At 37.6% G+C, this 26,267-nt stretch overlaps 2 protein-coding genes across 5 annotated transcripts in view; one reads left to right on the top strand and one right to left on the bottom strand.

The window, feature by feature from the left end:
* slc37a1 (solute carrier family 37 member 1) overlaps window positions 1-3,907 on the bottom strand; it is a 16,741-nt gene extending 12,834 nt beyond the window's left edge. Inside the window, exons 1-3 of the mRNA XM_016563903.1 lie at window positions 3,823-3,907; window positions 3,092-3,355; window positions 1,178-1,259 (exon numbers count right to left, since the gene is read on the bottom strand). Coding sequence (XP_016419389.1) covers window positions 1,178-1,259; window positions 3,092-3,147 — 138 coding nt within the window. The 5' untranslated portion in view covers window positions 3,148-3,355; window positions 3,823-3,907. The remainder of the gene's footprint in view (window positions 1-1,177; window positions 1,260-3,091; window positions 3,356-3,822) is intronic.
* Window positions 3,908-4,369: 462 nt separating this feature from the next.
* On the top strand, window positions 4,370-13,776 carry LOC107748888 (uncharacterized). Of its 4 annotated transcripts, none has more exons than XM_016563882.1 (9): window positions 4,370-4,664; window positions 5,913-6,166; window positions 6,262-6,376; window positions 10,867-10,940; window positions 11,152-11,349; window positions 11,445-11,582; window positions 12,747-12,836; window positions 12,950-13,093; window positions 13,333-13,776. In XM_016563882.1, the coding sequence occupies exons 1-9, from the start codon at window positions 4,568-4,570 to the stop codon at window positions 13,459-13,461; spliced, it is 1,239 nt and encodes a 412-aa protein (XP_016419368.1). In that variant the 5' UTR covers window positions 4,370-4,567; the 3' UTR covers window positions 13,462-13,776. The 4 variants fall into 4 exon arrangements, with proteins under 4 accessions (XP_016419368.1, XP_016419367.1, XP_016419369.1 ...); XM_016563881.1 differs by having other exon boundaries at window positions 10,864-10,940; XM_016563883.1 differs by having other exon boundaries at window positions 4,566-4,627; window positions 10,864-10,940.
* Window positions 13,777-26,267: the final 12,491 nt, after the last annotated feature.

The raw sequence follows: 26,267 nt of genomic DNA, 5'->3' as shown, positions 1-26,267 counted from the left end.
TTCTAGTACACCCCCAAAACAAAATCAAGACTTTGTAAAAGAGCATAATAGGACCCCTTTAAGGTTGTGTAAATCGTTGGGTAATTTCCATTTTTGGGAGAACTATCCCTTTAAGGCTGGCTAAAGTAAGTTCAACATAGTTAGATGGCTGTGTGCCATGCTCTCCTGGATTACACTCAGATAAATGAGTTAATATGTGACAGAAAATGTCAAAAAAGCACTTTGAGTTCCAGTAAGCGCAAGAGCGGCTGATAATAGTTCTGATCATGACATCTCAGAGCAATATAGTGTTGTCAGAGATTATAAAAGATGGGAATCAGAATAAACTGAATAATTCTGGCTCTAACTATATACTAGAAAACACAGTTTGTTTTAAAAATAAGATTTTTACATAAGTACACGAGTACATAAGTACATGCATGCTCTCCTGGATTACACTCAGATAAATGAGTTAATATGTGACAGAAAATGTCAAAAAAGCACTTTGAGTTCCAGTAAGCGCAAGAGCGGCTGATAATAGTTCTGATCATGACATCTCAGAGCAATATAGTGTTGTCTGAATGTTATCTCATGCAGAGATTATAAAAGATGGGAATCAGAATAAACTGAATAATTCTGGCTCTAACTATATACTAGAAAACACAGTTTGTTTTAAAAATACGATTTTTACATAAGTACACGAGTACATAAGTACATGTAATCTTTAACTTTAGTTAACAAAAATAAAATGTTTGCGCAAAGAAAATGTAAAATTCAAATAAAAATATAATTATTATTTCTGGCAAATATAAAAATACATTGTAATCAAGCACTTAAAATATATAATTTAGTATACATCACCATACACAATACTGTACAGTATGTATGCAGATAAAGTTGGATATACTTAAACACTGAACTTCATATAAAGTTGGAAATTAAAACTTCTTAATGATGGTTTTGTTTCTTACAAACACGCAGATTATCTCTTCACAAGACATTAATTGATGGACAGGAGTGGTGTGGATTACTGGGATGTTTTTATCAGCTGTTTAGACTCTCATTCTGACGGCACCCATTCACTAAAGAGGATCCATTGGTGATGTAATGCTACATTTGCCTGAGGATGAGTACGTTTTCATTTTCAGGGGAACTCTTTCTTTAAAGGGGTTGTTCAGTTTGACAGGGGTTGTGTTACCTTGACAATGCTGATGGGCTTCCTGGACAGATGGAAGCTTGTGTAGAGCAGGAACGTGAGACCAAACGTGAAGGCCCTGTACCTGCGTGAACCAAACACAGCAAAGTTCAATCAGGATAAGGAAATAAGGACATTTTACAGTGAAATGTCCTCTTGTCATGCTCTGTACAAGACAGATTAAAAGATTGGCTGCATTCCAAAACAAGCCCAAATACGAATACTGGACGTATGCAGCTGGCATTAAACTGTGTGAGGGGCTAATGACATACCCACCCACTGTTCAGATACGCAAACAACTTTGCTTCACGAGCAAATAAATCAGAAATTAACGGGAGCCCGTCTATTGCTTAATGTCATACTAAGAAAGGCAGAGCAAGTCTTTTATCCATTGGAAGTCCACTACTATTTTACATTCCAACTTAGATAAGGTTTGGACACAGCAGCTGAAGTCCATTTTTCTGTTGAATTTTTTCCCCTTTCGTTCTGTCACACAAAGCTACTTGTACAGATTCAATGGATTTAAAAGTAGTCTATACAACCCATGTGTTTTATAAGCAATGTAATGGTAATACATCTATTTAAACTACAAAATTCTGTCTTTTTACTTTAAAATGTACTTATAACCACCATGATAAATGGGTGAAAACTAGATGATGAACAAGATGAGCACAAGTCATACACACACAAAACACCATCAGGGTAGCACACAACACGAAAATAATGAAATAAAAATAAGAAAAAATGCTAAATGCATCCTTTATATAAAATATGATCATATGACGTGTCATGCAGAGTTTTTTTTTTTTTACCATAAATTATATGGTAATTCATAGTTTACTTGCAAAAAACATACATTTGACAGTATTTTACATTAAGTGGGTTAAAATTTCATAATATTTTAAAGCATTTTTTACAGTTTTTACAGTATTTTTACAGTGCACTGCATAGTGCATAATAAGTCTGTCTGGTTTAAAAGAAACTTCCTGTAACTCTACCTGCTAATGCAGCAGGGCAGAAGTTAATATCATTTTTTGAGGTTCATTTTAACACACCTAGTGTAGCCTGTGTGTTGCTTTAAAGAAACTCACTAAGCCGGATTTTTCACGATCCATCCTGACACTGTGTTGATGACGCAGGAATGCAACGGAATGTAAGCTCTGATTAAACACAGACAGGTGTGTATACATTTTTACATGCGTCTAATTCAGCTTCCATGGGCAACAGAGAGAACGACTTCTTGGTTTAGTACAAAAAAGAAAACGCTAAATTTCTAATCTATTCTATACTATTCTCCAGCACAGAGCAGCTTTATCAATGCCTGCTTAGCAGACCCAGACACAATCTTGAGATTCTTCTTATTTTGGGGGGAAAACAGGTGGAATTCTACAGAATGGATGCTAAAATGTGTTAAACATATACTCTCATTGATAGCTGAAACCACAGTCAAATTTACTAAAATATTTCATAAACAAATATTCAAAAGCTGTGACGTGTAGAATAACAACGAAAGATGTTCCAACTTTAAACCAGAAATTAGGGCTGGGTAATTAATGTAATTTTTTTTAAATTATGACTTTTGCTTTTCAACAATTATAAAAACAAGGTTTTATATTAATATATATATTTTTTTTTAACCTTTCTTTGTATAGGCCTATATATATATATATTATTTGTGTTTTAGTTATATTTTAATTTAAAGCAAATCATCTGTTTTGAAAAGTTCAATAAATGCATGATGTCTCCAAAGTCAATGAGCAATTGAGATCCCACAATTGCCCAAAGATGATTATGGTTTTTCCCATAATCAAACAGCCCTATGGAAATCTGCAAAGTTTTGCATGAGCAGATTTGGCTCTGTTGATCATCAGTCGTGAACATACAGCCAAAGAAGATTTATAAAAGAGACAAACTTACCACTGGTCCCTATTGAAGGATGTCAAGAAGCGGATACCAGGTGGGACTGGTGCCATGCTTATATGTGTATGTGTATGTGTGTGTGTGTGTGTGTATGTGTGTGTGTACTAGTGTATTACAGCTGCTTAGAAAATCTCATAAAGATGTTAGGCAGGATGCCTGTAGATATAGTCACAAGACCCATCTCTGACCAAGAGGAGCTTGTGATTTGATCAGAAAGGCACAAGATCCCATTATGAAGAGTCGCATCCGTGTCTTTATATCCTGAAGAAACATAAAGAAAGGATGAGGGACTGAAAGGGAGGTGAACACACAAACCATCACTTAGTTAAACAGTATCATGTTAATTTGCTGCTCATTTACAGCACGTTATCAGTCCTTTCATCTTTTAGGAAATGACTGACCTGTCAAAGCTCATAAACGACGCGACGTGGCTGCTACTGTACAATCAGAATGCGTGTTTATGAGAAACCTCAGAGCCACAGGTCAACATGTGCTTAACTATAACAATAAAATGATAATAAGCATTCAATTACATTCAAAGAAGACTCTGAATAAATGTACTACATTGTTATAATTGTGTGTGGTCTTTCGCAGATACTCTCGCTTTGTATTAAGGTCGTAAGAACACGTTTTAATCAAATGTGATCGATAACACGCCGTGAGGGCATTTGTCAAAACTATAAGCGCACATATAAATGATTTAATCGAAAAGAGCCCTGTGGTCTTACCGCGTCCACGCTCCGTTCAGCGCTGTCTCCGTCTCTGTCGCTCTTTCACTTCCTCGTCCAGCAGGGTGGGTCGGTTGATGACGCCAACACGAGCAGCGTGAGCAACGAAGCAACCGGAGATTTCTGGACGTAAAATATTTCAAAATAAAAGACTCTATTTTGGGGTAAAAAATGATCCATGCAGCACAAGACATCAATTCAAAATAAATTTATTAAAAAAATTAAATAAATTGAAGAAAAAATGAATAAGCCCATGAGCAAAGACAAAACTTTAATAAGCCACATGTAAATGAATATAAAATAAAAATAATAATTAATAATTATTTATTAACATTTATTACAGAGTGCAAACAATATATTTTAATTAATATATTATATTATTATATATAATATGTATATTTTAATATAATAATACTAATTATTATTATTATAGTATTATTATTATTATTATTATTATTATTATTATTATTATATGATAGACTCTTTCAGTGACTGGTGCCTTGTGTGTGCTGGCTTCACATTGCTGTAAGGACGATGCTCCCTCTGTTGTCCTGTTATCTGCTTCCCTATTCAGTTATTTGAGTATCACTCAGCTGCCGATGAATATATTTTTTGAGTAATTATGAATAGCATTACAGGGCGTAGTGACATTGCACAACAATGTTCCATCGTTTACTTAAAGCTAGTGAAAATTAGCCTACTCAGCAACTCCGTTTACCTGTAAGAGGTGTACAAGTCAAAGTGTATGAGACGGAGTCCGAGCGCCGCACTGACAGCGACACGAGCAAAGGCAGCGGGAGGAACGGTACGTCCGCTAAACCGCTTGTTCTGGCTGATGCTGGGTAGGAAGGTTTGTGATTTTAGCTTCAGCAATGTTGTAGTGGGTCATGTTAGTTCTGGGAGAAAAACAGGATTTGCTTCCTGTATTAAACTGCTGGCTGTTATAAATAGTGATGCTGCATGCTTGGATATTTCTAGTCTTTTAGACTCCTGTACAAACATTTACTTTCGTAACCAGAGTTAAAATGCACAAACCCACTGTTACTGTTGTTATTTAGCCACCACTGTCCTCAAATTATAAGACTTTAAAAGTATGTGAAATTAAATAAAAAATAAACTGTATTTATTATGGTTTTACAGAAGGAACTTTAACTATATTTTATAGTAACAGGCAGAACCATGCTTATATCGTCCATTTTTGTAAAGAAAGATCGTTTTGCAGTATTTTCTATAAATAGTAGGCCTATACCTATATGTAAAATGCCTTTTTTTTAACCAATAAACATAAATGGAGGTGCTTGGCCTTCAGAAAACATTTGTCAACCTCTGCTAAATATTAGTTGTTTTTTTTGTTTCTTTTAAAAGATGTTTGCCATTTTTGCATCCACCAATGTCTCAATACAGTAGTACATTTTCAGTGTTGTTAATAATATTAACTAAAATTAAAAGTGCATGATATTTTTGTTCATTAAAAGATTAAATAAAATACAAATTAAATAAAAATATAAATTAAAAATAACTTTAAATATAAAAGTGAAAAAACTAGAAAAATGAAAGAAATGTCTTGGCAATTGAAATAAAATGCGTTAAAGTTGAAGTACTAAAATGACTAAAGCTAAAACTGAAATACAAATAAAATAAAGCTAAACAGAAATGTTAAAAAGACCAAGCAAAATAACTAAAACTAAAACTGAAAATATAAAAATAAAAGATAATTAAAAATGTAGTAATAAATATGAAAAAAATATTAATAAATATACTTTGATTTAGCAGTTTGGGAAAACCATTATAAGTTTTTTTTTTAACACAATTACAATTGAATATCAGTTCAATATATAATTCCAAAATTATGGCATACGTTATTTAAGTTTTATGGCGTTAAGACATCCAGACCTTTAGCTTATCTTGCATGTCTTAATGCAGGATTTTTGCGTCTAATGGTTAAAAAAAGTCACCAAAATGTATTTGTGGGATGTGCCTCTTTTTGCCTGTTTATTAGCTGATTATTTAGTTTACAGCTTGTAGGTGAGTGAGAAATGTTCAGGGAATTCAGGTGACAGCTTTCAAATGCTTTTACTCTGATATTTCAGGTGCTGTGTCTGTGATGGTGGAGGACGGGACGGTCATGAGGGGACGGGTAACAGTGTACTCGGTGCCAGGCTGTCCACACTGCATACAGGCCAAAGCTACTCTGAGTACATTAGGTGTTCCTGTGTGTGATGTGGATGTGAACAAGCACAGAGAATTAAGAGCACGATTGAAGGAGCTCACAGGTCACAGTACCGTACCACAGATATTCTTCAATAATCTCTATGTGGGAAACAACGAGGACCTCCAGAACCTGGTGAGATAAGAAACAGGAACTGATGTATTCTATATTGACTAACTGCTGGCTTGATATGTACTTCTGGGGAATTGTGTGTGTGTGTGTGTTCTTAGGATCCTGAGCGACTGGAACGTCTCGTCCTGTCAGTAATAGAGGAACCTGTCCCGCTGGACGCTCCACCTGTACCTGGGGAAAATAGCCTTGACCCTGATGGTGAGATTGATGGAGGTTAGTATGTCATGAATAGGCTGCTTGTTGTTGTTTTCAGAAAAAAAACATGCTCAAATGTTTTCCTACAGTACTTCCTTATAGTTGTTGCTGGCCAAGAGTGTTGAAGGAATGAGGAATGACTGCTATTTGTGTTGCCCCTTTTTTTTCTTTAAATTAAGTAACTGGGCAAGGATTTTTTTGTGCCTGCATGTAAGCCAACCTTTCCATATCACCAGCTGTTTCTCCACTGATATCTGCTGTTGTCAGACTCAGTTTATAGTGATGAAAGATAACTGAATCAGTCCATCCCCTAAAGGTCTACCTATTGTTCTAGTGGCCATCTTTTATACAGCTGGAAACTGTAAGTTATGTTTTGTTAATGGTTATAACAGAGCCCTGTTTTAGTTCAGAGAAGGTGTTTGCTTTGACTACTACAGTATCTTTACTTAGTGCAAACCAGCTCGTTTATTTTTAAGCTATTTATAAACATAATTTTTGAGATTGTTTTTTTTTTTCACCAAAAAGCATTTTTGTTTTTACTAGTTTGTGGTCTGCACATTATTTATGTTTTTGAAAGAATTATCTTATGCTCACCAAGGCTGCATTTTTATTTGATCAAAAATACAATTAAAACTGCAATAATGTGAAATATTGTTTCAATTTAAAAGAACTGTTCTCTATTGAAATATATTTTAAAATGTAATTTGTCTTTCAATTTAATGCATCCTTTCTCAATAAAGTATTAATTTAAGTAGTTTAACATAAATTCTGTTTATAAATTATGTAAAACTTTTGGTATTGTGTTCTACATTTCTAGTCTAATTCAGATGAATTTGAAGTGTGGGAGGGAAGTAAAGCGAGGTGATTGTCAGGATGTACCGGCACTGAGCTGCTGGACTGAGAGAAGGGTGTGGGCAGCTTCATTCAGCTCCCAACTGAAACAGTTTTTCAAAACATTGAAGGAATTTATTTGGGTGTAACATTAATTATCTCTATTTATATAAAGCCACAGACAGGTTAGTTATGACTAGGACAGCAAACTAAATTTGTATGGGATGAGTCATGACTTACTGTAGAACCTGTAGAGCCCTGCCTCACTGCCCTGTCAGTCAACAACTAAAAAATAATAATAATATATATATATGTATATATAAATATATAACAAAAATACTAAAACGTAAAATAAATTTAAAATGAAAACTGAAAATACAAAAATAAAAGAGAATTAAAAATATTATATTTTGTAAAAATATTTTGTAAAATAAAAATATTACAAAAATACTTTTTTTTCTAGTGACTACAATGTTTTTTTCTTAGCATAAAGGACAAAAATCGACATTTATAATCTTAGTAGACGGTAAAATTTTATATTCAGTCCTGTCTTGCTTAAAGTTGGCATGAAATCAAAATTTTAAATTCTTATTTTTTTAATGGAATACTGTAGTGTTTATTATAAATAATTTATCCGTGCACTTCATTATTTTTTTTTAATTCATGTGCCCTCGTAATCTTTAATCAAAAACGTTAACCTCCCCTCCCCCTCAAAACGACTCATCTTCTCTTCCGGTCACGGGCTATGAGGCAGGGGCGGAGCTAGTGACGTGAGGGGTAAACGCTGGGATAAACGACAGGGGGAAAAACTGAAGCTGATGCTTCACTTTATAGAAATCAATGCATTGACCAGTGCTGATGCAAGCCATGGGGTAGTGCACTACCCTTAAAAATTGAAAGGATATTAGGATATTACTACAACATTACTCTTAGGACATCGCAAACTTTTTTTTATGAATATGACTTAACCTGATGGAGGACGCGCTCAGTCATTCAGGCAGTCTCTCTCTCTCGCGTGCTGTTAGGCATGTTTTGTGCCGTTGATCGTCGTCGTCGTCTTCCTCAATAAATAAAAAATTTCTTCATGCTAGGGTGTCGGCGGTGAATCCAGTAGAGAGAAATCCCCCACAACTAACTGCAAACTGGCATTCAGATCTGCCTCCATTTTGTTAGCAACGCCCCAGCTTCCAACGATCCAATAAATTCCCGAAGGACGAAATCAAGTCCAGCCCTCTCATTTCAGATGCCGTTTCAGTCAGATAGACGTCACAGTAGAGAAAAAAGACAATCACTACTTCCGTTTCATGCCGACTTTAACTTCCTTCATATAGCATTTTTCAGCTTACTAAAACAAATAAAAAATGAATTAAAACTATATAGAAATATAAAAACAATACTAATAAATATGACAAAACCACATAACAACAGAAAAAGTCAATATAAAAATTTTAAAAAAGCCAATTAAAAATAATATAATAGTACATAAATAATATTTTAAAAACACTTATATAGTAACTACAATGTTTCCGAGCTTATTATAAAGTGTAGCACAAAACCAGTCTTAAGTCGCTTGGGTATATTTTTAGCAATAGCCAAAAAAAAATTATCAATTTTTCTGCACAGAGTAGCATTATAACAGAACTTTCAAATGTATCTAGTACGATAAAACAGTGCTGCTTTCCCCCACATACGCACTACCGGAAGCGGTCGACTGTGGCATAATAAAAGCTCAGCTGCTTTCGAGCCGTGTGTCACGCTCGTTGAGCGGCCTCGTTTCACTTCGACGGCTTTCAGGCTCACCCTGCTTCATTCTACTACGTTAATATATCATTAGCTCATCCATGAACATGATTTCTGCCTGAGTCCCGTCGGATTGCATCGGCTGTGGGGATGAAGACGACAACTCCCATGATTCCACACTCAGTCACGGCGTCATCAAGCTACGCCTTTGCCTCTTTGTTTATTTTGAATACGCACCCTCCAGCGGCGAAAATTACATATTGTGCCTTTAAGTAAAGATCAGGTTCCATGAAGATATTTTGTAAATTTCTTACCGTAAATATATCAAAACTTAATTTTTGATTAGTAATATGCATTGCTAAGAACTTCATTTGGACAACTTTAAAGGTGATTTTCTCAGTATTTTGATTTTTTTGCACCCTCAGATTCCAGATTTTCAAATAGTTGTATCTCGGCCAAATATTGTCCTAACAAACCATACATCAATGGAAACCTTGTTTATTCAGCTTTCAGATTATGTATAAATCTTAATTTTTAATGACTGGTTTTGTGGTTCAAGGTCTCATATATAGTCTCAGATTCGAACCTGAACCCTGTGTTCAGACACAGCCCTAGTCTATTCTTGAATAGTAATGATGAGTTCCTGCCCACAAAGACATTTTTATGTTTACTTACTGTGAAAAGTAGAATGGATGGTGTATTAACCCATGTTTGCCATTGGTGTTGGCTCTCATAGATTGTTCTGGCTCCACTCGCTCTTTGTAGATAGGAAGGAAGCAGATGAAATTACCCAGAGTTGGATGGTGAGGAAGCATTTGAACTCTGTGACTGGCTAAACAAAGGCAGTTTGATGACAGTAACGTCTTATTTAAGCTACCGGAGCATGTTCCCAATGCAGCCCTCACCTCTAGAGAAACGGCAGCATGCGGCCTAATGAAGGGCTTAGGCCAGCTGCTATAATTTCATCTTTCTCATTGGAAACCCTGTCTCTCTGTCTTCACTTCTCTTAAATGTGCTTGTCTAGACCTGTTTGTGTTTTGCATGCGTCTCTAAAGCACGAAGCTTGGTGTTACACTCAAAGATTCTTTAATCATTTATGATGATATTAGTTACCTGCTTGTTGTTATTATTAAAGTGTTTGTAAGGCAGCACTGTATTGATGTCCTTCAATCATTCTGCTCGGAGTTTGTTCTAAACCTCTAATATTGAGTATAAACTTCAGTCAATTTTTCAAGTTTTCAACATACAGACACCTTTATCATGTATTATTTTTAGAATAATATTTATAAATAATAATAAATATTATTTATCAAGTTTTATACTTTCATATTTAGGTGTGCTGTCTACTTTTAGTTTTTGTAATTAGGGCTTCACAATTATTTAAATTAATAATCAAGGTTGCGGTTACAGGTGCAGCAATGAATTAATCATGACAAGTGTCAATTACAGCGTTCCATTTAAGTCTACACACGTTGCATCAAAATGTGTTACTAAATGTGGAACATATGTTTTTTGAAGATGCTGAACATTTTAACATGCCTGCTGCACAAATGCAATGGGGAATCAGATTTAATGTTCAAAAGTTTGGGGTCGATAAGATTTTTTAAAATGTTTTTGAAAGAAGTATTTTTTTGTTCACCAAGGCTGCATTTATTTGATGAAAAATACATAAGAAATGTAATATTGTGAAATATTATTCCAATTTAAAATAACTGTTTTCTATTTGAATATCTTTTAAAATGTGATTTATTCCTGCATTTCATTTACACCAAAACATAAACATACCTATAACTTTAACACTATCATTTTTTTTGCTGCATTACAAGTGCTGGTATTTCCTTCAGGAAACGAATATCTAGTTATAAAAAATTACCTTTAGTGTTTGACTGTCTCAGTCATTCTTATTCTCATTGTTTTGTGACACTTGCCCAAAGCAGCCTGTGAGCTCTCGGAGGCACTGAGGAATCTGACGCTGAAACTCTACTCTGATCATCTCTCTGAAGATGGCAAGGTAACGCACCGTTTCACCATCTCATCACTCGCTGCATATCAAACAGATGCAAGACCATGTTCATTGGATTCGCCACAGACACGAATGCTGCATGCACTTGATATTTGATGTTTGTGGCGGGTGAATGGCCTGAGGAGCGTTATGCCACATTATGTTTTAAATAAGAAAGGTACATGTCATTGTGACTGTCTGGGTCTCCACTTTTGACTAGACAGTTGATTACAAGGCCATGTCCCGGAGCCTGTGCTTCGAGAGGTACTGTGATCTAGCTGTCCAGCTTCAGCGTGTGGAGCTGCTGTCTCTGAGTCGTGAAGAGAAACTCGCTTTCTTTATCAACATCTACAACGCCCTCGTCATCCACGGGAACCTGCGTCTGGGCTTTCCCAAAAACATATGGCAAAGGTATCGGGTAAGAGAAGTGGAGATTTTGTGTTTGGATCAACAGTAAAAAGTGGAAATGTGAAATGCTTTCAGTGCTTGTGCATTTGGTCTGTTGTTTTCCAGTTCTTCAACTATGTGAGCTACTTCATTGGTGGTGAGGTGTTCACACTGCAGGATATTGAAAATGGAGTGCTTAGAGGCAATCGAAAAGGTGTGGCACAACTCATGAAGCCCTTTTCCAGGAACGACCCTCGGCTGCAGGTATCCCAAAAAGAGGATATACCACTCTGTGTATATATCATATAATAAATTTTTAAATGGGCATCTATGGTTCTATGAAGAATATTTTAACATCTATGGAATCATTCTTGTTCCATTCCAAGGTTCTTTTTAGTGGAAAAGTGTTCTTTAGATTATTAAAATTTATCCACACTAAGAAAAATGGTTCTTTTAAGAACTGAAAGGTTCTTTAGGGAACCAAACATTTTTTTTTCTATGGAATCATGGTGAAAACCCCCATTTTGGTTCTTTTTAAAGACTGTGAATTCTGATTTGTATTGCCTTTGATTAATGGCAGAAAGGTACCAGATTTTTAGCAGCAACAACAACATTTTAAGAGGTTTAAGAAGTTTCCAGGTGAATTAAAAAATATTTCAGGTTTATTTTATTAAGCCTATGAATTAGAAAATACATTCAAATAAAATATAATAGGGCTGTCAAAAGACAGACTGAAAATAGATTAAAATAGTAAAAAAATAAATAATTTATTGTCGTTTTTTTTTATTTTATTTTATTTTATTTTTATTAATAGCTTAACCAATTTAGTGAAAGATATGTGTAAGTGTAAGTCTAACCCTGTCAATTCATGTTGATTATACCAGTTTATACATTTCAAATATTTGGAGTCAGTAAGATGTTTTGTGTGTGTGTGTGTGTGTGTGTGTGTGTGTGTGTGTAAGAAAGAAGGCAAGGACACATTAAATAGATCAAAAGTAACAGTAAAGACATGTTACAAAATATTTCTGTTTTCAAATAAATGCTGTTCTTTTGAACGTTCTTTTCATCAAAAACTCATGAAACAATTATGACAGTACAACTGTTTTCAATATTGATGATTATTAATGTTTCTTGAGCACCACATCAGCATATTAGAATGATTTCTAAAGGATCATGTGAAATATTATTACAATTTTAAATAACTATTTTCTACCTTCGAATATTTTCAAATGTAATTTATTCATGTGATGCGAAGCTGATTACTTGGTGAGCAAAAGAGACTGCTTTCAAAAACATGAAAGAATCTCACTAACCCCAAACTTTTGAACAGTAGTGTACTGAAATTTTGGAGGTACTTAAGACAAAAAAGGCTGAGAAAGTTGTCTGTGAGTGCTATTAACATTAGTAATGTGTGTCTTCATCCATTAGGTGGCACTTCCTGATGTTGAGCCTCTCATTCATTTTGCACTGAACTGTGGTGCAAAGGGCTGCCCTCCAATTAAGACATACACACCACAGGTTAATACCCAAAGTATTCTCATTTACAATATCTATAAATGTATATACATTCTTTCTGACAGTGTAAAGCATGTTGTATTTTATAGTAAAATCTCCTGCATGTGTCACTTCAGGACATTGATAGTCAGTTGCGTGCTGCAGCAGAAGCGTTCCTGGAGAATGACGACAGCTGTGTGATTGACAGCGTGGGACGAGAAGTGAAACTCAGCCAGATCTTTAAGTGGTACAAGGCAGATTTTGGAGGCACTGATGAAAAGGTATTACTAAAATATATCATCACTCTCAATTCATGCACATGGAAGATGATCTTGTGGTTTGCATTTAAAGCAACAGTTCACCCAGAAATAAATAATTCACTCACATTTATGTTTTTTCTTCTTTTTTTCCTGTGTAACACTAAAGGAGATATTTAGCAGAATGTCCAAGCTGCTCTTTTCCATACAATGCAAGTGGTTGTTGGTTCTGTCTTTAAACACATTAATGTTTTCTTTTTCAGCTGCTGAACTGGGTGTTTGATCATATGGGAGCATCACAGAAGAAGAGGACTCTACAGGCTCTGCTGTCAGAAGGAAATGTCAAAGTGAGCTATCTGCCCTATGACTGGTCTATAAACAGCACAGACTGAACTAAACCACATTCTCACGCACATGATCACTCAATCACTGACTCATTGTGGGTTCTGTGTTTCTGTTGAACACGTACAGCAGAGACGAGTGATTCAAAACAGAACTATACCCTAAACTATGCATTTACCTTGTTCTTCCACCTCCCAAAGGGCAATGTGATACTGTAGCCTAATATTTCTAACAACATTTTATACCTATAATTGTATTGCAGTGTTTTGCACTGATTATTATGCAGTTACATGTTTTATTCTCATGCAAGGATGTCTTTAATTTATCTGCATTATTATGTGTATTGTATTTGTCAATTTTTGTTTTTAAATTTATTTAATACATAGTTTTCAGCAACACTATAACAAGCAAAAAAGAAACCATGGAACGTACTTGCACAGATTGAGCTATCGTGCATATTGCTTGTAATATACAATTTTTCAAAAGACCTCAAGGAAAAATAATCATTATATATATATATATATGCACCAATTTAACAATACACACTAATAAACAGCAATATTTACCTATGTATATTTTTACAAAAACATTTCAATATATGACAAATTTGCACGGATGCTTCAAGGATTGTTTTTAAGCGCAATTAAAATAATGTCTAAATCCACAGAAATACATATAAATATCAATTTTAAATATCTATCTATTCATAATGTTGATATAACGAATAGTTCACCAAAAAAAGAAAATTTTGTCTTAATTTACTCACCCAATATATCACTCTATCCTTTTTTCTTTTCTTTTATTAAACAAAAAGTGGATGGCAATGAATTTATACTCCACCACAAAGGGGAAAAAGCATCATAAAAGTATACGATATGACTTTTAAGCTATATTCCGAGTCTTAAAAGAGGTATTTGATAGCTTTATAAAATGATTAGATTAAAATTATTCACTGATATTTTAAATTTGCTGTGCATTCACTGTTTTATGTCTAGACATGTTTCTTCTCAAAAGATCTGAAGGGAAATGCGTAGGACATGGACGATTTTGAGACATGGATTAGTTTGTGCATCTTTCATGCTGTTCGTTGTACTATTGACTCTCACTCTGAATGATGGATGTCTTCAGCAGGGAAGCAAGCAGCGCACATATCAGTTCATCAGAAAGACACCAGCCAGTAGCATCCAATACTTTTTGTAATGCATGATGTTATTCGATCAATTATTGAAAGGGCGTCAGGGCTGATGGAATCTCATAAACACGGCCTGTTTCGTATGATGCGGCTCAGTGCCTGATTTGATCAAGGGTTAACAAGAATTCCCATAATATTTTTATAGAAAATGAGATCCAGACTGAAACTTTCTGAAAATCGATTCCCCATCTGTCTTGCTTTAGGCAGAGAAAATCCTCCTGAACTCAGAAGCCTTTTTTTTTTTTTGAGTCTGTGAGCAACATAGATCTGGGAAATGCTGTTTTAATAGATGTTGATTTTCCTATAAGCATGTAATTTAATAGTAATGCATGTGATACTATAGAATAGTATTGCGAGGGCTGACGCTGTGGGATGAGATGCACGAGTAAAATGAGGTTCAGTACCTCCTGTTTCAGCCAGTGCCTTTTCACCTCTGCATGAGACTGATATAGTCATATTCCTCCACTTGACCGCACATCCCATTGCTTCAGGAAATCAGTTCATTTGAAACTTTCATCTGCAAGCAGAGAGATTGCTGAATCAGAGCTCACCCATGAGAAGGTCCCAGAGTTACCTCATCCTTTTCTCTTTTACTGTAAGGAAGGATATCAATGCAATGCAATGAACCTGAACTTGAACTAAATGTCAAGACTGGACTGATTCTTATGCATGGAGATTATTTATATGATCTAGAGCAATACTGCACTGGCTTTTCTAAATAAACGACAATGATAAAATATGAAGAAATAAAATATGACATTCCATGTGCACTTATTTTTGTTGAGATGAAAAGCAGGTGCCAGATTTGATCTAATGTAAATAATAAAATGCAGCTTAGCATCATGCATTGTTACTGCAGAAAATAAGTGGAGTCAAATTTAAAGGAAAAAGAGAAAATGCTTTTCATATCTTTTGTTGTTTAAGTCAAAGGCTGTAGCGCCAATGAAGCTGTATTTTGCAGCAAATTCATCTGTCCCTTGGTAGAAGCAACCAAAATAGACAGATGTAACATGGACAGGTTGTATGAGATGAATTGTGCCAAACATATACATTATGCATTCAATTATTGACTGCTGAGAGCATAAACCCATTGAAATTTAAGTCATTTAGAAACCAAATGACATGCAAAACAATTTTTGCATATTGTTTTGCCTATGAAGTTTGTGGTAATATTAATAAATTTGGTTTGTTTGCTTTGTACAGAACCATTTTGGGTCGCCACTTGATGTCCAATGTACGTTCTGGGTTCTGAAGCAACACCGGTTGAAAATCACTGACCTGTTGCAGTGTGTGTGATACTCAGGGGGAGGCACTGTTGCTTTATGTTCAATTTCACTAAAACAATGCATGCTTATAGATGTTTATGTACAGATCTAATAATGATCATTGAAAAAGAGAACTGTGTTTTTTTAATGTATATATTATGCAACCTTTTTTAAACCTTTTTTTATTTAAGTTTATGATGAAAATCTGAGTGAAAAGTGAAACTAACAGTTAACGTGACCTTTAGAATGTTTTAGTATTTGGTTTGTCTCTCTTTTGCTTCACTTCAGCTGCATCAACTCCTCAAGTTGATCATGTTTTCCGGTACGATTTAAGATGATCTAATGAAGATACATAAGATAAAGCAAAAACATCTGACTGTCTGTACAAAGGAGTCATATGCAATGTCATTTTAGTATCAAGATACTCGTTTTATTAATATAACAGTCAGTGTTTATAAAACATTTTCTGTTTTCATTTTAATTTTAGTTAACATTTTAGAAATTTTGTTGTGCATTATTATTATTATTATTATTATTAAGTATGTCTATACAGTTTTCATCAAATTACCTACTAAATTAAAATGAGAAATTATTTATATATAAATAATTTGATATACTTTTTTATTTTATTTCAGTTAACATTTATTTTAATTTTAAGTAACATTTTTAATGTTTTTATGGTATAGTTTTAGGTTTAGTTAACTAATAACCCTGGTCACATGGTCACATTTGCCTTCTTGATTAGTGACTGTACAGTATGTATGTATATGTGTATATAATTTTTTAAGTAACTTTTCTTTGTTTCAAGTTTTTCTAAATCCTAAAATTCAATACCATGTTTAAATTCTCAGATTCTCAACATGGCCTCAGACTTGAACGGCACTATATATTAAATTCTGGATAATCATCGCTGTCATGCATACTCAGTACATTATGTCTAAAATGAAAATGGCACTGTTACTCCATCTTGCAGTCTTAATTTTGAACATAAGACTTTTGCAGGCTGTTGTGAAGCTTTTTGCACCGCTGTTGTCTTGAGCATCATTTGAGCTCATGACTGTGAGATTGGCTAATTCTTCAGGCCACCAACCCGCAGCACTGTTGTTTCTCACAATACGCGTCGAATGGCACAACATATTAACCGCAGTTGATGAGCTTGCCTTGCCACATTGCACGCGCTGACATGCTAAATAAAACCAGAAGATTTAAATATGTTGTTGTCAAATGAGCAGAAGTCTCAGCGACATTAAACAAAGATATTGTAGATAAATTAAGCCTTTGAAGAGCCACATATGACTCACATGTTACAAGTAATGTGTGGTAAACAAGTTTTTTGGAAAGTACAATATTTTTACAATAATGTTGATGTAAACAACTTTATATAGCAGGCATATTCAAATGCCAAGAGTCTAACAATGGAAAGTCATTGGGTTCAATGTGGATGGACCTGAGGCACAGGTGCAGACGTGCACAGCAATCTTGGGACTTTTATATAAAATTATATATAAAATATATTTTTATATAAAATATTTTCTTTTATCTGCATTCAGGAATTTACAGGAATTCCTCTGGTGATTTTTAATAGGCTCAACCGTATTTGGGTTAAGAAATGTATTATGTGTCATGTAGAGAGAGAAGGGTAGTGTCAGAAACGAGACCGGGATCCAACAGCAGGTGAACACAAATTCCAAGTTTATTGAAACTGGGATAACAAAAAGTCAATAAATCAGCCGGATGGCAAAACCCCAGCAAAAAGTCAGTTCAGGTCAGCGCGGAGGTTAGACCAGCCGCGGTCGAGCCCGCGGGGAAGAGAGGCGGCGAACCGGCAATAGAATGCCGCCGATGAATCCCAGGGGTGGTATCGAGCATGGGCAGAGAGGAATAGGACGGAACTGCCGTGGAGAGACAGGCCTATGAGTAGCGAGAGCCAATGAAGAGAGCCGACCAGAGTTCTAGGGAGGCAGGAGGGTAGAAAGGGGAGGGTGACAAAAACAGGAACGCCAGACCGACTAGACTAGAAAAAATAAAATAAAAAACTGATTCAGGCAAACACAGTATGGACAGAGACGATCTAAGCTGCTGCACAACATATTACGGACTGACACAAGATAGCATCCAAGAGGGCCAGATAAAGGGAAGAATAATGAGGACAAAACGAGGTGCAGGTGAGAAGGGAGAATTAGCTAACAGGGATAACGAGAGGGGCGGGGTGAACACCAGGATGACAGCAGAGCACATGGCAAGCCGTCAAAACAAAAGGCCATGTGCTCCATGATAACAAAGCCCAAGTAGACCCCACCGAAATCGTGACACCTTGGCTTGACTAGAAACATGACCAAGAAAACAAACTTCCCAACAGTAGTACAAGGAACAAAACTAGACAAAAGACAATGGCAACATGAGGGCTATTTATACACAAGACTGACTAAACAAGGAACACCTGTGAACAATCACGACAATGATCCAATAAAAAAAACAGAACTAAGAACCACATGACCAAATCAACCAATAAGAACAAGACACATGAACAAGACAACCAATTGCAGGATTACATAAGGGCAAGGGAAACACATGACAAGAACCATAACTATGAAAAAGACAAAATAAATGACATGAAAACATGAACATAAAACAAACCCAACAGTGACAACACTCCACCAGTCTGCCATTGGTCAACAAACAAGATAGTCCTGCCCCAAACTCAAACCATTGGTGAATGGGGTGCTATGATGCTTAAATTTGCGATGAAACATATTGTGACATATATCTGAGTGTAACAGAATATCAAAAAAGAATGTAGGGCTTATACTTGGTTTTAGGTATGGATCATTTGGATTGGGCATTGTACTCAAACTGGTCACTGTATATTAAAATAGGACAGAAGGCAGTACTTAAAAAAAAACACAATTCTCCTTTAGTGAGATAAGGAGGCAGTTCTACACTCAAGAGTGTTTTATGGATGAAAATGTCTTCAGGTAAGCTTGTGGCCTAGTGTGCATTACATTTTCAACAATCTAACAGTTCAACATTTGTTATTCTTCTATTGTTGGCACTTGCATATTGCGCATATTTAATACCATCAAACACAGTAAAAACAGTAATATTGTGAAATATTATTACAATTTAATATTTTTATAAATATTTATTTATTATTTTTATATAAAATATTTTCTATTAAGGAATTGACAGGAATAACAGGAATTCCTCTGGTGATTTTTAATAGGCTCAACCGTATTTGGGTTAAGAAATGTATTATGTGTCATGTAGAGAGAGAAGGGTAGTGTCAGAAACGAGACCGGGATCCAACAGCAGGTGAACACAAATTCCAAGTTTATTGAAACTGGGATAACAAAAAGTCAATAAATCAGCCGGATGGCAAAACCCCAGCAAAAAGTCAGTTCAGGTCAGCGCGGAGGTTAGACCAGCCGCGGTCGAGCCCGCGGGGAAGAGAGGCGGCGAACCGGCAATAGAATGCCGCCGATGAATCCCAGGGGTGGTATCGAGAGTGGGCAGAGAGGAATAGGACGGAACTGCCGTGGAGAGACAGGCCTATGAATAGCGCGAGCCAAGGAAGAGAGCCGACCAGAGTCCTAGGGGGGCAGGAGGGTAGAAAGGGGAGGGTGACAAAAACAGGAACGCCAGACCGACTAGACTAGAAAAAATAAAATAAAAAACTGATTCAGACAAACACAGCATGGACAGAGACGATCTAAGCTGCTGCACAACATATTACGGACTGACACAAGATAGCATCCAAGAGGGCCAGATAAAGGGAAGAATAATGAGGACAAAACGAGGTGCAGGTGAGAAGGGAGAATTAGCTAACAGGGATAACGAGAGGGGCGGGGTGAACACCAGGATGACAGCAGAGCACATGGCAAGCCGTCAAAACAAAAGGCCATGTGCTCCATGATAACAAAGCCCAAGTAGACCCCACCGAAATCGTGACAGGTAGAGTACATCTATCTGAAATTTTAATATGCCATTTTTGCTACTATTTTTTAGACTTCCATCAGCTAATTTTGTTTGGTGAAAAACAAAGGTGGTCTTATGTTCTTGGACTTTGCATTTGCATTTAAGCACACTGGCTTGATGAAAACCTTTGTGCAAAGCAAGTCCATTTTGACTGGGTGGTTATTGTTTAGGTCGCTAATGTTAGCTGATTTTCAACAATTTGAACAAAAGTTCAAAAATAGGTTTTGAATGAATGCTGAGGTGAGATAGAGAATCAGCGGCTTGTCATGCAGTTTTGTCTTTTGTTAACAAAGCACCAAGGTCTCCGTTTTCTAAAAACTTCTGAAGAAATTCTCGGTAACGTGTGTTGAATGTGTTCTGTGCCAACACAATCTCATGGTAATTCATAACTATGTTATGTTTTGGCTAATTCATATGAATTCATACAATGCCATTTGTACGTTTTTTCTTAAAAACACACAGCTTTTCTCTTCACAAGACGTTAATTGATGGACTGGAGCCATGTGGATTACTTGTGAATTACTGTTATGTTTTTATCAGCTGTTTGAACACTCATTCTGACAGCACCCATTCACTGCAGAGGATCCATTGGTGAGCAAGTGATATAATTCTACATTTCTCCAAATCTGTTCTGATAAACAAACTCATCTACATCTGGGATGACCTAAGGGTGAGAACATTTTACAGTTTTTCTCTGTCGATTTGACACTTTTTCCAATGTAATGTTAATGTCAACGCTGCTATCAAAACACAAACTTGTCTTAACCAAACTGCAATTTTTCTAGTAATGCGTTTATTAAAAGTAAATATCATCAAATCTATAGGTGTGTTCTTTATTGATTATAAAACATATTCAGTTGTAGATGCACAAAAAAGCTAATGAAAATACATATTTATTGCAATTCTTCAACTTTGTATATCTAAACGAAATAAAAAAATATTTATCCAACACCTATCACCCATGTGAAAAACTAATGCCTTTTAAACTTAAAATTTGGTTGTGCCACCTTTAGCTGCAAGAACGTCTCCGTTACGTATGTAACCCTCGTTCCCTGAAGGAGGGAATGGAGATGTCAGGTCAATGACCAACGAATGGGGGATCTCGCCAGAGAGACAAATCTACTTCGAGTGTAAACTAAACGAGCCAATGCACATTGGCATCGAACAATTGCATCCAGCTACCACTCCTCGCAGCGCGAGTATAAAGAGTATACAGCAGGTGCAACGCATACTCAGGTTTTCGTTGAGGAGCCGAGCTGGTAACCTGGCAGCTCAGCGGTGGTACAGCAACTGTGGTGATGGGACGTGACGTCTCCGTTCCCTCCTTCAGGGAACAATGGTTACATACGTAACCAAGACGTTCCCTTTTAGTCGGTCACTTTTGACATCAAGTCGATGACCGACAAATTGGGGATCCCTAACAAAGCGCCACGGATGCTGCCCCTTCCAGTGTCCTGTGCGAGCCTCCTGTGCCTCTTGTTAGAGTGTAGGCCAGGACTCACACCAGGAAGGCCAGTCACTGTTGTCTCTGCACTACCCACTCAGTGAGATTTGGATAACACTAGGAAAACATACCCGTTCTATTGGAACAGGAACGTTGCGGAAGTCCCATCCTCCCCGAAGGAGATCCCAGGTGGCACTTACACATATGGATTAACCCCTTACGGCCTCTGTACATGTGGAAGATTTAGAGGTGGTTGTAACCTCTTTGCAGGGAAAGCAGAGAACATCTTTCGGGGAAACATGGGTTTAGAGCTATACCGTGGAAGAATACACATATGGGATCCCGTCAGGGTCACTACATATACACTACAAGCCCTGGCACCAGACACTCCGCCACGTCTGGCTGCCAAGGGGATGGAGGAGCTTGACAGGGTCTGCAATATCGAACTCTCTGGAGCAAATATCACAAATTGTGGCATAGCAATCCTAAAGTGCAGACAGGACAGAGCAAAGCTAGGGCTAGGTCTGCCTCCTCTGGGGGCAGCGCTTGCAGGTTCACTACCTGATCCCTGAAGGGAGTAGTAGGAACCTTGGGCAGGCTGAGGTCTCCAAGTTACCTGAGAGTCACCCGGCCAAAAATCTAGGCACAATTCGTTAACCGAAAATGCCTGCATGAAGGCCAATGCAACCAGGAGCAAAGCCTTCATTAGCCGTGTTTCCACTGTCGGGCCAAAAGCGGGCGTGCCAGGGCCAGTCGCGTTTCCACTGTCACTTCTGGGGCTTGATCGTACCTCGTCAGTGCTTCCTCTGGGCCAACGGCCCGGGTTTTTTGGCCCAACGAAAACCTTGAGCCAAAGCGAGCCAGCTGGGGCTAGAGGAGTGGTTATGAACAAAGGTGGAGTTTCTCCACGTCTGGAGAGCGTCAGCGCCGCGGATCATTTCAGAAAGTTAACAGCTATAACACCAGCATTAAAGACTTAAAATAATTTTAGTTCAAAACTAACTTTTAGACAGCAGCGACTGTTTGAAATAACTTGATGAATGTGGATTATGATCACCATACAAGGCAGAAATATTTATAAGCGATGCAAAAGACTATGCACGCTAGCCATTAACGTTACCATAGTAAACATGGTAAATATGTATAAACAAGTATAAACGCTTGAAGAAATCAGACGTCAGCTTCTTATTCTCTATCACAATCTTGTATTTATTTAGTAACATATTTTATCTGTCATAAGTCTCGTCTCCAGAGTTTAGCTCCACGTATGTCATAAAAATATAATAATGGTTTTTGTTCGGGAGCTTTTATAAAAAATATAGAAATGATCATTCTTTCTAAATGTGATGTATATACTGTGACTACAAATAAACAGAAACAGACTCGAATGAATAAGTGTAGGCTATGTTCATGCCGCTTTATTTCTGTGACTAATTTTCAATCCTGATCAATTAATTCATTATGATCAGTATCACTTATTATTGTAAAACATCGATGCTTTTGGATTTAAATCTTTAACAAAGCATGCAAATAAACGGCCACTTTTATCATGTTCGTTTTGTGATTGTGCTAGTTCCAGTGACTTATTTCTTATTCGTTTTCTGATAACTTCTCTTTGTTGGTGAAATGATGGGGTTGCGTGACGTTGTTCCTGAGAGGCGTGTAAAGGGCGGGTTTTAGTGAAGTGCAGCGGAGCTTCTGGCCCGACGGTGGAAACGCAACATGATTTTGGCCTCTGTGCTACAGGTCCGAGGCTATTAGCCCCACCCAGCCAATTTAAAGCACTGGCTCGCACTGGCCCGACAGTGGAAAAGCGGCTATTGAAAGAAACTTCAGCTCAACTGACTGTAAAATCTCAAATGGCCCCTGCTGGAGTGCTCTGAGCACCAGACTCGGGTCCTAAGAGGGTATAGAGAGAGGACGAGGAGGATTCAGCCTTCTCGCCCCCCTAAGGAATCTGATGACCAGGTTGTGCTTCCTTACTGTTTTACCGTCCACCGGATCATGGTGTGCTGAGATCGCAGCGACATAAGGGTGAAGAAAGACAGCCTTCGCTCCAACCCTTGCTGTAGAAAGGAAAGCACAGCCCTGATCGAGCATCCCCGGGGGTCCTCTCTCGGAGAAGAACACCACTCGACGAACAGGTCTCGTAGACGATGCTCGCACCGAAGCGATGGTATCCGCTACCTCTTGGTAAAGGTCACCTAGAACCTCTGCGTCCCATCCAGGTACCAGACATGGAGCCTCCAGAGGTCCGGACGTGGGTGCCACAGGGCGCCCCGTATCTGAGAAAATAGATCCTTCCTCAGAGGAATCGGCCAGGGAGGGGCTGTCACAAGGAGTATCAGTTCCGGGAACCAGGTCTAGTTGGGCCAGTAGGGCGCAATGAGCAGGACCTGCTCCTCGTCCTCCCTGACTTTGCACAGTGTCTGTGCAAGAAGGCTCACTGGGGGAAACGCATACTTGCACAGGCCCCGAGGCCAGCTGTGTGTCAGTGCGTCCGTGTTGAGTGTTTCCTCAGTCAGGGAGTAAAACAGCTTGCAGTGAGAGGTTTCTGGAGAGGCAAACCGGTCTACCTGTGAGCACCTCTAAAACGTCTCCAAATCAGCTGGACTATCTGAGGATGGAGTCTCCATTCTCCCGGGAGTGCAGCTTGTGACAGCTCGTCGGCTGCACAAAGTGATCTCAGGAACTTCTGACTCCAAAGGAGGAGGTGGCGGGCGAGTTGCGACATGCGAAGGGAGCACAGACCACCTTGCCGGTTGATGTACGCAACCGTCACAGTGTTGTCCATACGGACCAGTACGTGCTTGCCTCGTAAGCGCCCTTTGAGATGGCTCAAGCAAGGCGAACTGCTAACAACTCGAGGCAATTGATATGCCACTGCAGTTTGGGGCCCATCCACACCCCCGACACTGCTTGCCCGTTGTACGTGGCCCCCCAGCCAGTGGTAGAGGCATCTGTGTGTACCACAGCATGCCTGGAGACCTGTTCTAGGGGTACTCCTGCCCAAAGAAACGCGAGGTCTGACCACGGGCTGAAGGTTTGACTTGCACCTGGTATGGGCCGCACTGCCACGCCCACCTCTGGACTCGGCCATGGAGCCATGTGCATTGGCTCGTTTAGTTTACACTCAAACTAGATTTGTCTCTCTGGCGAGATCCCCAATTCGTCGGTCATCGACATGACGTTGAAAGTGACAGACTGAAAGGGAACTGCAAACAAACCCTTCTGATAACTAGATCAGTCTTTTACAGAACTGTGGTGGATATATACATATATTATGAGGAGACATTGGTTCCAAACACAAAAGCAAATCAAGAGCAAATCAACACTGGAGTAGCTTGAGATGAACTATGTTGTTCAATGGCGATGACAATTTGAAAGTTTTTGAAAGCGATGATGCTCAGTGCTGCTCCATATATTATTTAGATAGTAACAGATCAAAATACAGTTTTAATGAAGCAGTTTTGTGGACATTGTTTTGAGAAAATGATTTGCATGATTTGTAATTTGTAATAAATTAATGAAAACTTACAATCTGTTTAGGACAATTACAAAGTGTTCAGCTCACTGTGTAAACTGTTTTGAGAACAGTGACCTGAGTTTTTAAGAAATGTGTAAAATCGACTGAGAAAAACTGTAAGCAAATTTTAATTTTTGGGTTAATTATTCCTTTAAAACCCAGTGATGTTTATGCTTAGGGGTGGACCTTCAAGCTACAAGCTTAATAAAAAAAGTCAATAAAAATAACATGTTTGCATAAGATTAACATTGTACAAATTCATATAAAAAAAATCTCCACCTCGCAGTGACATTTTCTTGTGAGATCAGGTTGATTGTGCACAGTAAAATATTCATTCTCCAATCTTATAAAGGTACACAATTACAAAACCTGTAGCTCGCTCTGATATTATTTCTAAGCGCTGAAACCCAAATTATTGTAATGTGGTGTTTTATTGGAGAACGTTGAACACCTTGAAGTGCTGAAATATTCAACCCCAGTGTTACAGCAGCTCCACGCGCTCACATATAAAAAATAAATGGCCCTAATGAGGACACAGCTGCCTTACACTTGCCTCTCGAGTGAATAATTAAAATAACTACCATGTTTCTGTGTAAAATAAGGGCTCATTATTCAGGTAGGAAAATATGAAAATGAAGAGCATTCCTAATCAAACGTTTAATAAAATAGTTATTTTTAGGACAATGTAGCCTACAGAACAATATCCAAATGTCTGCATGTCCCAGTGGGCAGTATTATTATGAGAAGTTATCAGGAAGTGAACACAACATCAAAACAGCCTGACCACATTAAGAGCTTTGAATAACACTGGCCTATGGGGCAGGGCGGCACAAAAAAGCCATTACTCCGACAGAACCATGTGGAACAAACATTAATAGTGACCTAGCTGCAGTGTGGGAAAGATAGAGCGCTCTGATGTGACGGAGATAGAGCTTTTTAATCCCGAATTCAAAGTCGTATGTGCAAATCGGACACTTCCTACACCTCAGAAAGCACATAGCTCATTGTTAAGTATGGTTGTGGCTGCCTCTTGCTGAGGGGCTGCTTTTCATCAGCAGGAACTGGACATCTTGTTAAAATACGAAGGAAATGGATGGTGCAAAATACAGAGAAAGGCTGCAAGAGAAGCTCTGCTGAAAACCGAGGTTTATGAGGAGACACTGGTTCCAAACACAAAAGCAAATCAACACTGGAGTAGCTTGAGATAAACGGAGTATGTCGTTCAATGGCGATGGCAATTTTAATGATGAACTGGAGTACTATTTGAAAGCGACAATTCTCAGTGCTGCTCCATATTTTATGTAGTTAGTAACAGATCAAAATACCATTTTAATGAAGCAGTTTTTTAAATACCTATTAATACACCAACAAAATCAGCTGGTGTTTAACAAGCACAAACACAATTAGGATGTAAATGAGGGTGTCAGATGTGATGTGGAGACTTCTGGGAATAC

The sequence above is a fragment of the Sinocyclocheilus rhinocerous genome, unplaced genomic scaffold, assembly GCF_001515625.1.
Source record: "Sinocyclocheilus rhinocerous isolate Xijiao unplaced genomic scaffold, SAMN03320098_v1.1 scaffold2695, whole genome shotgun sequence".
Lineage (NCBI taxonomy): Eukaryota > Metazoa > Chordata > Actinopteri > Cypriniformes > Cyprinidae > Sinocyclocheilus > Sinocyclocheilus rhinocerous.
This window is presented reverse-complemented; position numbering and strand designations above follow the sequence as displayed.